Source organism: Vidua chalybeata, chromosome 5 (genome assembly GCF_026979565.1).
Source record: "Vidua chalybeata isolate OUT-0048 chromosome 5, bVidCha1 merged haplotype, whole genome shotgun sequence".
In the NCBI taxonomy this organism is placed as follows: domain Eukaryota; kingdom Metazoa; phylum Chordata; class Aves; order Passeriformes; family Viduidae; genus Vidua; species Vidua chalybeata.
The window spans coordinates 3336079-3349835 of NC_071534.1; the positions used below are offsets into that span (position 1 = coordinate 3336079).

A 13757-nucleotide genomic window follows, 5' to 3' on the forward strand; every position below is an offset into this window, starting at 1 on the left:
AAAGCACTTTTAAACAAAGGAGAGGGTGTCACCCTACCAGATCTAGAAAGCAAAGAAAAGGGAAAAGCAGAAAGCACAAACACAGCATAGTGAGCCCCGAGGACTGCAGTAGACACCCACAATTGCACTTACTTCCTACAGCACTTGCAGGGCAGCAACAGTGCTGCATGGGCTCTTTGAGACACTTCAGACACAGAAATAACCTGATTTTCAGAGGCACCTCTGCCTGGTGTCCCACCTAAGTCCATTGGGGATGAGTGTACTCAGCTCAGGGTTAAAAAAAATACACAATCATGAACCAGTAGACTCCTACGGGATTGGTGGAAGCAGACACTTATTGGAACAACAAAAGCAAGAACCAAGCACAAGTTAAGCTTCCTTCCTGACCACGGAGGTGGCAAAAGGATGCTCCTCCAGCTTCCTCCCCGCTCAGAGGATAAATACCACAGCGACCAAGGCATCACCGCCTCCTTCCCTCCGGCAGAGAGCACTCCAGGACACAACATCGCTGCTGTCCCCTGGCCCTGGGACTCTGAAAGAGCCAAACTTCTGCCTTTAGCTCTGCTCTCCAGACAGTGGGTATCAGACTTCAGGGGCAGGAGGCCAGAAGGCGCGGGTGCCCTGAGTGCCCTGGCCCCTCATCCGCCAAACCTTCCCCACTGCTCAGGTTTCCGCAGCGCTCTCCTAATGAGGGTGCTGCTCAGGAGGCTCTTAATGAGGAGCTAATCTGAACCACCTGTTGAGAAATCCCCCGCAGGATCAGGAGCCCATGGAGCAGTTACATCTCCAACTCAAGCAGCAGCTGGGAGAAAGAGGTCACCTGCACCGGCTTGAGGTTTTCTCCCCCAGGCTCGCTGGCTGCCCACCCTGGCTTGAGGAACAAGCCATCAGACATGCTGGCACCTTCCCTGGCTGCCCCATGGCAGGGATGGCTGCCACATCCTGCTGGGGAGCAGCGTGAGCATCACCACTCTGGCGCTGGCTGGCTCCCTGTGTCCCGGCACAGGGGGTGCCAGGAGGGCCCCCTGCTCGCTGGAAACGTTTCACTGGCCCACAGGCGGCAATTAACAGCCCTCTGCCGCTGCAGACCTGGAGCACCTGCGGTACTGATTAGCATCATTCAGGCTCCATGTGTTTCCCACTCCCCTCCTCCTCTGGGATTTCTGCTGCCTGTGAACAAACATGTGTCCCTGTGCTTCCTGCATGGTGGGCTTTGCAGAGAGCAATTCTGGCCCCAAACTGACCATCGCTGGGGTCTTATTTTCCTCTCGGCATGCTTTTATCTGCAGCGTGATGAGAGGTTCTTCCTTCCTTTTATTCATCTGTTTCTAAGTAATTACATGTATTGCATGGGGACCTGTATTTTCTCCTTTGTTTTGGGGGAACCCCTGACTCTAGCTCACATGGCATATTCCCTGCAGGCTAATTTCCCATGGTTTGACAAAACACCAGGTAACTACGTTTCCATTACATCTACAGTGAGAGATCATGCCCCAGCCTGATAGAATTGAGACAATTTTTTCCTCCGAAGCTGATCTGGTGTTCTCTGACTGATTGCTTTGGGTAGCAGTTGCCAGTTCAAAGACCCCCCATCTCCAGGGCCCCGTGTCCCCGCCTGTGCCGGCGTGACTGTGAGGGGCTGTGTGGTGAACTGGATTGGAAAACTGATCTATGTTAAAAATAACCCCGACCAAAGAAAAAGGTTATATTTAACTCCAGTCATTTCCCTGGGTCTGGTTCACTGCACAGGCCCTCAAGCAGCAGCAGTGCTGTTTCACTGATGGGGTAGAGAGGAGATGAGGGTGAGGAGACACAGAAAGCGCCGTTCGAGTCCACAAGGCTGCAGTTTGATAAGCATTTCTTTAAGTAGCCTAAATTGTGACTTCCATTTCCAGCTGACCCCCTCCTAGCTCAGCTCCATACTGCATCAGTCATTTTCTCCCTCAACGCTATCTACACCCTCATGTGTTTGCAGCCTCACGTTTTCCCCTTGGCTGAATTTCTGTCATTTCCCTTTGTAAGCCGGTTCTTCTAGCCCTCTCATCCTTCTTCAACTTTTCTTTGAACTGCCTCGAATGTGCCAGCACTTTCATTGAAGTGGAATTCCCCAGGCTGAGCGCAGATTTCCATATGCAGCTGCAGCGGGGTCTGCGGCGAGGCCGGTTACCTCTGCGATCCAGAGGGCAGCACCTCCCTGCTCGCCATAGAAACCCCGGGTGTCAGCCTGCCTTTGACGGGCATTACCACCCATCTCTCTTTCAGCACAGGCACTTTCAAGCGACTCCTTCCCACTGAATGGCGATGCTGAGGTTTATTTCTTTCCCCAGGAGGCATCTGCTCTCGCCTCCCTCCGTCGTCCTCCCCCTCGCACCCCCCCTCACCTCCTGCTTGATTGGTTTGATGGGCTGATGGTCAGACATCCACCTGGGAGAAAACTCTGTCCGCTGCAGACGCTTCTCCTGAAACAGGGTTGAGAATTGAGGGAAGGAAAAAGGAAAAAGAGAGTGGAGGAAATTAGGGCACATCGGTGACACTGGCAGGAGAAACTCTGAGGGCTAGAAGTGACCATGAAATCCCTATTAGCTTTACAAGGGTAGCAAACAAGCAAACTGAACTCAATCCAAGAGCATCACGCTGACTGCAGAGCCTGTTTTACAAAGCCATCTAGCCGAAGGATCCCTTTCCAGATCTGTCCCACCTGGAAACATTCAGCTGACGGACAACACCCTTCAGAGTTTTGGGGCTCTGACGTACCAGCTCAAAGCAGACTTAGCTAGGACAGCTAAGCAGCCAGTGCCCCTTCAGCAGAGCCAGCAGAGAAACGGCAGTAAAAGTGGAATCACAGGCAGTTTGCATAGAAAAGCCAGGCTGTAAATCGAAGCAGTTCAAAAGCACAGAGATCCCCTGCTAGCAGGAAAGGGCCACAGAACATGGCTGAAGACAGTAACCCCTTCAGCCGCCCTACCTACACTGCTGTGCAAGAACCACATCCTTGAGCATCGACTCCAGCGCCGCCACTGCATGGGGGAGAGTCTTCCCCCCATCCACAAGCTCAACAGCCCCAACATCCATGACACTTGCAGGCTGTAGGTGCAGGGAGCAGCACGGGCTGACAGGCTGCTTGGATTTATTTCTCCTTCACTCAGCAAGCATCCATGCTCTTGGAAGTGGTCAGAGAGAGGTAAACAGGATGTCATGTCTCCTCACCTTCTGTGCAATCATGTTGCAGATCTCCGGCAGGAAATCTTCACTCAAGAGTTTGTAGAGCTGCCTCTCTCTAAGGGAAGTCCTCTCTCTGAAGCTCTCTGTGACCTGCCTCCACTCCTCTTCCGTCTGGCACAGCAACCACCATGTCCCACGGCCAGGCCCTTGGGACCCTTCAAAAACATGAAAGGATGTTATCTCCACAGCAGTTATGACTAACAGCTCCTCTCAATCCCTTCTCTTCTCTCCTCAGGGCTCAGGAAGAGCAAAAGACACTGGCAATGACCACTGTTACGGAAAATACTCCATTTGCTATAGACCCAAAGCTCTCCTCATGCACCAGAAGCACTGCTGCCTCTGAGAGTGATGCCAAGATAGAGAGGAAGTATACAGGTGAAGAAATAATGGTGCCACGTGGCAACACACAGGTAGTGTGACATCTCTGCAGCAAGCCCACATTCCAGCTATTGTAGTCTGGAGAAAAGAATACAATTTGGTTTTTTGTAATGGCGGCTGTCAGCCAGAGCAGGACATAGGGAACTGCAAATGTCTGATTTAGTCTGGCAGCAGAATAAAGTAATCAAAAAATAATGTAATTTGAAATAAGCTTTTTTTTAAAAAAAAAGAAAAGCACTGCAAACCATTTCTGCAGGGAAACAAATCCTCCTGCTCCCTGCAAATGAAATATTTTGTTTGCAGACACTTGAAAGAGCAGAAGAGGAAGTGAAGGACAAGGTTCATCAGGCTGCCAGATGAGGGGGAAGTTCCAAAAGTTCACATTCCATCCCTGCTCCATCCAGAGTGGGATTGAAGCAGATCACCCACTGCTCTGAAGCATGTCCCAACCACCAAGACACTTTGAGAGCTGTTCCACCTTGTGTGAAACATTTGAATATTAATTGTGAAGGAAGGGCTCCCTTGCATTGTGGTTGGAACACCCACCTGGAAATGGGGAATGTGGTTCCTGCTCCACAAATGTTTACACTGAGCAGGGAAGCCTCATGGGTTGCAACTTGTATGCTTTTGCCCCTGGATGCTCTCTGAGCAGAAAAGTTGTTGCCCTTCTTTTTTTTTTTTTCCAGTGGGGAAAGTTTTGGATCAAACACCTTCAGCTGAGGGGTTCTCAGCTCCCTCCAGACTTTTCTAGGGCTAACCACTGGCTCCCAGAAAGAAAGCAATGGTTATCAGCATCACTGGCATATGTCATGCACCTTCTGACCACATTTTCAAGCAAACTAACAATGAGAAACAAAAAGAAGTAAAAAAGCTGAGCTTGACTCTGGGCCCTTTGTGGATCTGAGCTGCGAGTGGCTCCGACATGCAAGCTGTCAGGTCATCCTAGAAAGGCTGGAAAGCTGCAGGCTCCCTCCAGCACCTGCCCTCTGTCAGTGCCTAGGGTGCAATGGCAGTGGCACAGAGTTTCAGCTCTGTGAATGCACTGGGGACTGATAACTGAGACAGCAAAGGTCCAGCCATGTGCTGGTTCTGCCGCTCTGGCTACACAAAGCCATCCCTCCTTTGCCCACCTGCAGCAGGGAGCTTACCTGCATCCTGCCCCCAAAGCCTGCATCCTTGTTTCTCATTCCCTTGCCAGCTGCCCACGGACAACTCATTTCAATAGCAAACAGGGCTAAGGCACTGCTTTGTGCCAGCAGAAGATTACTCTGCAGCTGAAGTGACACAATTTGCTGGAAGACAATGATCTGATAAAACCCCCAGCGCCTCGCGCGCATCGCTCCAGCTCTGCCACCCGGCTCCGGAGAAGCCGGAGTGGCCGCCAGGAAATCTGAAGACAAAGGGCAAATGGAAGGAGGCACGGGAAAGACAATGCCACCCTTGCCTTTTATTGTGAGGCAACAGGCAGGCCGAGTCCCTGGGTTTTGTGGAAGGCAGTGGATACACATGTATGACAAATGAGTCCCAGCTCCCTTGAACTCACTTTCACATCGTGTTGCTAACTCGCTTTTTGCCTCGTTAACCCTTAGCTGGGTACCCCCAAGACATCGTTTACCACTCTCAGCCACCCAATGGCCATGAGGAAGGAAAAGTGAGAGGATCAAAAAGGTTCTTCCTTCCCTATCTTAGCATCACTGACTCCACTGTCTTCCCCATCTGAAAAAACACACTTGCTTACAAGAGGGGTGCGTTGTTACCTTACTCCTGGGAGACTGAGGACCATTCACAACCTGCTTTTTTAGCTGAGCCCTTGAATTCCAGTGTATCCCAGCAGGTTAGGTTTCTTCATCCCAAACTCAGCCATGACAAAATAGGAAGCCTGCAGGTGCCCAGGCTCCAAAATGCCAGGCACTCTGTAACACAAACCCTTCCTTCCAAACGTGGCCCCAAGCACCAGCAGAAAGACTCTCCTGAGAAAGGCTGGGCTGTCTCTCAGGCATCTCTCTGGGTTTTGATAATTTAAGAGCCTTATTAGCGAGTGGTATCAACCCTAATACTGCAAAATCTCTTTACCATTTCTTATCTGAGTCTCGTGGATAAGCAAGCTTTCTTCTGCCTTCTCCCTACCAAAAAAGAAAGAGAAGGAGTGATAGGATAAGGATACAATAATAAAGGAGTGATACAATAATCACATCACCGAAATGCAGCTGTTTCTGAGGAGAAGAGTAGGGAACACTGCAATTATCCAGTGCAGAGCAAAACCATGAAAAGAACACTGCAGAACACACGTTTGATATGTATTTTCGAAGATATATTTATCATAGCTTTGTGAAGTTTTTATAAGTGAAGGGTGGCAAGTACAGGATCTCAGTTCTTAAGGGAAGCATCCCAAAATCTATATGGACTCAAGTGGCCAGGATTCTGGCTTCAAGCCACAAAATAAAAGTATTCTTTATCAGGAGTGAATTCCCTAGCACCACGTGGTGGAACTGCATTTGAAGTGAGGTGGTTGGAAGAGTGATGCCCACTGTTTCACAAACTTCCAGCTCAGTCAGAATTTGCTTTGGAGAGTAATCAAAGCATCCACCAAGTCTGAGCTTGCTTCACTTCTGAATTGCATTGAAATTATGGCTGCATGGTATTATACATAGTTATTGGGGGAACCCCAGAAATACATTATACTTCTCTCTGGGAATGCACGTATTTTACGTCTGTTGCAGGAAGTGCCCTTCCATACCTCAGCAAATTTTCCTCCAGTAGTTTTTTCCGCTTTGGAGGTCGCCCTCGTCTCTTGCCCGTTTTCCCAGGAACATTTGGGGTGTTCGTCTGCCCCCCACATCCCCTGAAAAATGGCAAAACCACCATGAAAGCTCTGTCGAGCAAGGGAACCGAGGCTGGCAGGATGGGAGAAGGGCACAGAAATTGGAACAGCTGCTAGGATCCCAACCAAAGGAGGGATTAAATCAGAGCAGCAACAGGACAGGGAGGGGAGAGGAGGGATTCCCACTGGCTGGGAGCCTGATCTGGGAGCCGCCGGCACGGCACGGAACGGTGCAGGGGCAGACAGGCAGGAATGCGGTGGGGCAGGCAGCATCGCTCCCACAGCAGGCTCTGCCGGTGCCACAAAGGCTGCGGGCTGCCTGCGACACAATGCGCGGCGCGGGGCAGCTCCCAGTCTGCTTGGCAACTCCGGTCCCGCCCGCGCTGCCCCTCTCCAGGCCCCGCTCCCCCCGGCACAACAGCAGTCAGGCGGAGCCCCCTCCAGCCGGGCTGGCTGGGCCGTGCCCCCCTCACCCAGACACGGGAGGGGGTGTGTGTGTGCGTGGGCCATTACCTGTCTGGAGCCAGCTCTCCGTTGGTTTTGCCCTGCACCGGGTCCTCCTTGTACATCCGAGTGCCGTAGAAGTACCAGTACAGGGCACCGCTGCTGTCCTCGCCCAGCGGCTCCACGCGGAGGCTGTCGGCGTCCAAGCCCTGCGCCCACCGGGAGCCCCCCGCCAGACGGTGACAAGTTGAAAAGCGGCCACATTGTCACACAAAACATGATGACACCCCTCCGTAAACACCTCCCTCCCTCCTTCCCTCCCACCATGCCACAGCAGCAGTACAGCTGCTCCTCCCGGCCGAGCTGGGAAAATGTTACTCCAGGGGGAAGATGACGTTCTCTCTCTGTCCAGGGAGGGATTTAGATTGGCATCTCTAATTTGAATGGCCGCTCTCATTTTAAGATTTCATCTCTGGTGCTCCTGACAGGGAAGGTCTAATTAGTGCTGGCGACAGTCACCAGTCACGCACAGCCCTGAGAAGCTCCCTCCCCCCATCCCCTGCTCTACCCTCCCCCAGCTCCCCCAGTATACTTCATCCCCATCCTTTCATCTCACAGCATCCCTCAGCAAGGCAGCAGTCCCTGCTCTCACAGCCCTGCCATTACCGTTAAAGCATCTCCAAATTCACTCTTTGCAGAAAGAGTAGCCAATGAAGCCCACTTCCTCAGCCACTCCCATGTTATGAGTACATCCACACAGGACAAGGGCCCAAGTTCTGAGCAAGGCAGAGGAGGGCAAAGGGAACTGCTGACCCACTGTGACCCCTTCTCTTCCCAGGAAGATTCTGATCTGGCCCAGCTTCTGTGGCCACACGGTTTCCCTCATCCCTGCTGCCCAAAGCACCTTGAGGAGGTCGAAGACATCGTCTGCATCGAGGCGGTAGTCACAGAGGCGGTGCAGGATCTCCACCCGCGTGCGCAGGGGCAGCTCCTGGAAAGTGCACTCCCGCAAAGGGTTGGGCTTCCCTTCCTCCAGCTCCCAGCGGTAGTTGATGATGTCCTCCAGGTAGCTGTGAAACGTCTGGGATCTAACCAAGGAAGGAAAAAAATCTCACACACTTACTGTAGTTTGCCATGTCCAGAAACACCCGGTGCACCAAGCAACTGCAACCAACACAATGCAGAGACAGAGAGCACCTGGAGGAAAACTGTTAGCTATGGCTGGGTGCAGCTCTGTCATTCACATTCCCAAAACACAGCAATCTCATTGCAACATCACGGGATGTCATGTTATACACAGCTTTTTATACACACACTGTTATTTCTTTCTAAGCAGAATGAGCCAAACATGGTAGCAACTCATCTCTTCCCCAATGGCCTTGTGCTGGCATCAACTGCCACCCTTAACTAAAATGGGGTGCAACAAAATTTATGAGTCTGGTCCCCTTCCAATCCTTCTCATTTGATGTGGAGACCATTTTCTTCAGATTTCCTTTTGCCCTTCACATCTGTCATTGCCAAGCCCTGCTCCTCTCCACTTCAAATAAGTTTTTCATGCCCTGGTTCAGTGAATTGAGACTTTGCATAGCTGATTGCTTCCTCCCCACTTTGCTGCTGTATGCTTCCCATATTCCTGTCGTGGTCCCTGGCCTCCTCTCTCTCCATCCCCACAGGTGCTGCCACTTTCTGCCTGTTCCTCCACTGGTGGCTCTGGCAGGATGTCTGCACAGCCCACCTCACACACGTGGCTTGGACGCTGCCACACAACAAGGCTCATCCCCAAGAGGAGTGCTCTTCCCAAAAAGGAGTCAGTACAGAGGACACCCCGCTCTGTACTCTCTCAGATCATCAAGCTGAACACTTGAGCTCTTCATAAACATTACTATTAAAATGATCTTTCTCATTTTCTAGCTGGGTCAAATTAAGTCCCACTCTCACTGCCAGCAGTTCATCATAAAACCCAAGGAAGCAGATATTTCTTACCCTCATCTAGCACTGAGAGTGAATGTCCCCATATGACACGTTTAAGACCATTGATGGAGCTTAAGGCTAAAAGAACTCCTGTCTATATTTCAATAAGACTTAAGCCTTTACTCTGAATGCTCAAAATTTCAGGGGAAGGAATTTCAGTAAAAGGGGCCATGTCCCTAAATAAAAAAACTTTCTGAAGATCTGTCCGTATGACTTGAGTCCTGAGAGTTGCCAGGCTTGCTCAGCCTGCTCGAGTTGTGTACCCTGAGCACAGCAAAAGGCGACCCCCCCATGCCCCAGCCATTCTTGCACACACGGGAAGTCCATATGCCAGCAAGAACACCACTGGGTACACATTCCCACCAGCTCTCAAAAAGGCAGCTCCACTTGATAGGTTTTTGGCACAAGCAGATTACTCTATATGATTAATGGAACAGCGCCAGCACTACAGAATTGCATTTCCCTGAGAAATTGCTAACTTCTACAAAAGCTATTATATTTTAACAAAGAGGTGGAGGAGTGTGATCCAGCTGAAGAAAGATCATTAAAAGTCAACAAGAAGTTAGCTATTAGACAGGGGTCTTCACAAATTTGGTAAAGACCAGACTTCTTTGCAAGGATCATGACTGGACAGTGACTGTGAGAATGAAGGAACAGATGCCTCAAACCCTGTCCACCTGGCAGCATTTCCCTTCCTCCTTGAGTAGAGAGAAGTACAGATCACCCTGCAGATCACTCCTCACCAGCCTGCTTCTTTCTGACGTCAAATGCAAGCTGACCTCCCAGAGATATCTGCTCTCACCACACCACTGTTACCAGCCCTCTGGTTGTATTTAACAAAAGATGCTTGAGTGTACCTGGACCTAGAGCCCTCTGCAACCTGGAGTTTGCTCCATCTGCATGACACAAGCAAAGCATCAGTGTTCCCAAGTATTGTTGTTTCACTAATATCAGCAATCAGACAAATGTAACTTGGAACAGCCCCCTGTGCTGACAAAGTTCAGTCACAAAGGGAGACTGACATTTTATGAAATGCCTCAGAACTGCCTCAAGTAGTAATTTTAGGGTGAAAACTACAGCAAACATCTTTTTTTAAAGTGAGATATTCAGTACACAATACACCTACCTGAAGCAGCTGTGCATTCTTCCATTGTCTTTTTCAAATACCCCAAGACCTAACTTCCAGAAAGGACTTAGATTTGGGAAAGGGGGCAATAATAGATTCCCTTTACAGACTTTTTAAAAGTGGTATCTGATAATGTATCGTAAATGTCAGATATTTACAGAAGCCATTAGACAAAAACAAAAAAAAAAAAAAAAAAAAAAAGAAAGAAGAAAGAAAGAAAGAAAGAAAGAAAGAAAGAAAGAAAGAAAGAAAGAAAGAAGAAAGAAAGAAAGAAAGAAAGAAAGAAAGAAAGAAAGAAAGAAAGAAAGAAGAAAGAAAGAAAGAAAGGCAGCTTTGATTGTCTACCCAGAACAGAAATTGTGACTAGAACACCTTTTCCTGAAAGCAGTAAAGCATCACTTGTATTTGGATGCTTAGTCCAGAATCAGAAGGCAAATGATTGAAAGCTCTCAGACAGCATTCGAGTTTCAGCCCCAGAAGTTCAGTTCTTCAACTCTGCCAGAGCTCAAGGCAGAAGATTATTTCATCAAATCTGATACAGAGGTTCTAGCTATTTCCAATAAAATGGACTGAAAAAGCAGTTTCCCTAGGATCCCGAATAACTAGTGGGTGAAAAGGATTGACAGGAAGAAACGACAAAAATAAAAGGGTTCTATCTACTCCTATTTTTTTTCTACCTAAAAAAAAGCAGGCATGGATCAGACAGATACTTTTACCACTTGCATGAGTTCACTTATCTTGCTCTATCACTTTGGCTGCTCTCAAAGAAAACTGATCCAGGAAGCCGTTTAATTCCAGAAGATCATTTGAAATCTTTGCCTATGTAACTCTCCTTCCCCCTAGGGATTGGCTCTGTTGATTTAAGCAATTTGGTTTTAGTTTGACTTTCACATAAGTGGCTAACACTAGAAATTTCCGCTGTCCACCTGATGTTCAGTGCATTACAAGCTCTGTTCTTAAGAGTACTTTTGAATTCCTACCCCCATCAATTTTCAAAGACAGCTACTGTGCATTTGTCGCTTTAAATAAGGATAGAAATAAGAACCAGAGATGGGAAACAGATGTCTCAAGGCATTCCCAATCACTCTCAATCTTGCCCAATTTATATTTTCCCTCTTAATAGGAACCGACCCCTTTCCTCCAGACAAATGTATGGTGCTCATCTTCACCCTGTCTGCCACACCTACAGTTAGTTTCATTTATCCCATCTCTTATATTTCCCTTTGAAAAAGTTTCTGAAACAGCTCTCTTGGTTTGGAAAAGAAAATGTGCAGGGAGGACCTCTGCCCTTGGGGTTCTTCCCTGCTCAAAGCAGAAATGCCCAGGAATAACTGTTTAGAATTACCTGTGAAATTAAAACCCAAGAATCAGAGAGCCTGGATCCAGGAATGGAATTACCTGGATACAGTCCGTTAAATACCCTTCTTTCAAGCTCAGCAGTAGGACACCAATACACTTGAAAGTCCTACAGAGTCTCTGCTGCAGCTGAGAACCTCCAAAAATTCTTTTGTCAGTGGGAAGAAGGCAGGAAGGAAATCACTGAGCTGAGGTATGAGAAGAGATGTATCTCCTCTCCAGAGGATCTCAGCATCACTGAGATGTGCGAAAACACTCAGCAAGTGGAGGCAGTGTTAGGTCAGTCATGTCCTTTTCTCCACAAACTGGAGCATTCCCAAGGAGGTTGAACTGGTACGTGGGCACATTCTGTCTCAGGGCATGTATCCAAAGGAAGACCAACCCTCTTCCGAAAGTAAATTGGGAGCCTTAGTAACAATGTAAAAGAAAAGTGTGAGACCACGGGCCACGACTCTCACCACCTCTCAGCCACTTCCTGATGTATAGCACAGGCAGCTTCCACACAGCTCAGTAACCATGGAAAAGTACTATGGAAACCAGCTATAACAGATCAGAAAAGGTACCTCGAAGAACTCTGCAACTCTAAAACTTCTCCCATGCCAACTTGACTAGCACCATTAATATCTCATAAAACTGAGAAAAACTTTCACTCACTTGTCAAAACATCCTTTGCTTTGCAGTTGCCCCCCAGTGTGCAAAGCAATTTGGATAGCTGCAGTGGGGCAGTGGTGGAATGGTACATGCACATCTATGTGGTGCATCCCACATGGATGCAGATGATTTTTCAAGAGCCCAGTCTTATCCCAGGCTACACTCTGAAACCACAGGGTTGTTGTCAGAGGTCCCTATCTTTTGTTGCAAAGATTAGAAAGGAGGTCGAAGCTGAATTGCAACTGTGGTTGAAAGTTTTAATCGTATGTTGCATTTACAAAGAGAAATCTGGGGCACAGGGAAGGACACGACCTAGCACATCTGTGTCAAAGGGGAGGAACAGCATCAGACAATCCACAAGAGTACCACCGAGGCTGCAGCTCAAGTTGCCTGTGATCTTTAGTAGCAGCTGCAAAAAAATCAGGGCATAAAGAAGATGGAGCAAGTTGAGGGAGGGGCTCCTCTCCACCATGGGTATCAGCGCCCAGAGCAGCCAGAGAAATGATCCACCCCTGACAGCTCAGCGCCGCAGCCCGGCCATCTGCTGCCCGGCTGCCTCCCAAAGAGGGAGGTTTGTGCTCCAGGAGAGGGGAGCTGAGGACTCCTCCCCCTGCCTGGCGATCCCAGTGTTTTCCCTGCTCAAAGGAGAGGCACCCTTCCCATCGCCCGGGCTTTTAACACGTGGGGTCATGCTCTGCTGTCAGAAAAAAGAAGCTTGGCCACTGCCCTCCTCACCGTGCCCGGCTTCCTAGAGGGGCTCCTTTGGAGACCTCAGGAACAGAGGGTGACAATTTCACAGAGCTGACGGGATAGATGGAAAAATTTGGTTGGAGCTTCTGGTGTGCACGCTTGGCAGGGAACAGCTGCACCTAGAGACCCCAGCCCCACAGGGACCCTGTAGGAACAAACTCAATGTGAAATTCCTTCTGAGCAAATTGGGGCTGGAATTATGTGTACAGACACACAATGCTTGTTTTTTTAAATCCTCATGCCCAAAGGAAGCGGAGTCACTTGTGCTTTTAGTTTTAAAGACTCCAAAGTAAATCAAATCTTGGCTGGAAAACTGTAAACAAAATCAAGCCAAACAAACAAAAGCTAAACCAAACACTGATTCAGTAAGAGAGTCCCCGTGTCAATCTGTGCTTCCTGCAGGCAGCATGCCATGGCCCAAGTGTGGAATTACTGTCACAGCACATTGCCCTATCTGGTCTACTGCTGCCAATTTTTTTACAAGCCCTCCCCCCACACACATCTCTAAAAAAAACCCTAAAACCCAAAAAAAACCCTAAATCCTGTGGGAGCAAATATTGGATTAAAGGAAACGTTAGGGTAAGGAGTTGAAATATCGGAGACAAAAATTTACCAACGATGTTTGGACACTGCTGGCACACACAAATAAGCCTTCTGAAAGTTTAGATGCCAAATAATTGCCTGGACCCACTGGCTAGAATATCTATCATGTTGACAGTGTTTTAATTCTCTTGTTTCATTTAATTTACAAAATGCAATGGAAGAGTAAATACTGGCATGCTCTTGAGCTAAAACTGCTGGGAAAAAGGCAAGGCTGACCTGCATCTAATCCCAGACAGTATATTGTTCTTGAGATTAACACCAAGAACCCTGACAAAACCAGAGGATGACAGAGAGCAGGAACAACAACAGACCTCTTCCAACTCCTGTCCAAGAGCTGTATGTGGGAGGAACATGGAAAACAAGACTGGGAGAGCTCAGCCTTTCTACCAAAGATCATTTAAACATAAATGTAATTACTCTTGAAGTTCCTATTAC

At 48.7% G+C, this 13757-nt stretch overlaps 1 protein-coding gene across 2 annotated transcripts in view; it reads right to left on the reverse strand.

The window, feature by feature from the left end:
* Positions 1–13757, reverse strand: part of LOC128788881 (chromatin remodeling regulator CECR2) — a 92857-nt gene that overhangs the window by 15707 nt on the left and 63393 nt on the right. Inside the window, exons 3-8 of one of the 2 annotated variants that reach the window (XM_053944196.1) lie at positions 7770–7953; positions 6935–7074; positions 6338–6442; positions 5674–5723; positions 3208–3377; positions 2382–2459 (exon numbers count right to left, since the gene is read on the reverse strand). In XM_053944196.1, coding sequence (XP_053800171.1) covers positions 2382–2459; positions 3208–3377; positions 5674–5723; positions 6338–6442; positions 6935–7074; positions 7770–7953 — 727 coding nt within the window. The remainder of the gene's footprint in view (positions 1–2381; positions 2460–3207; positions 3378–5673; positions 5724–6337; positions 6443–6934; positions 7075–7769; positions 7954–13757) is intronic. The other variant, XM_053944197.1, reaches the window with a different exon arrangement.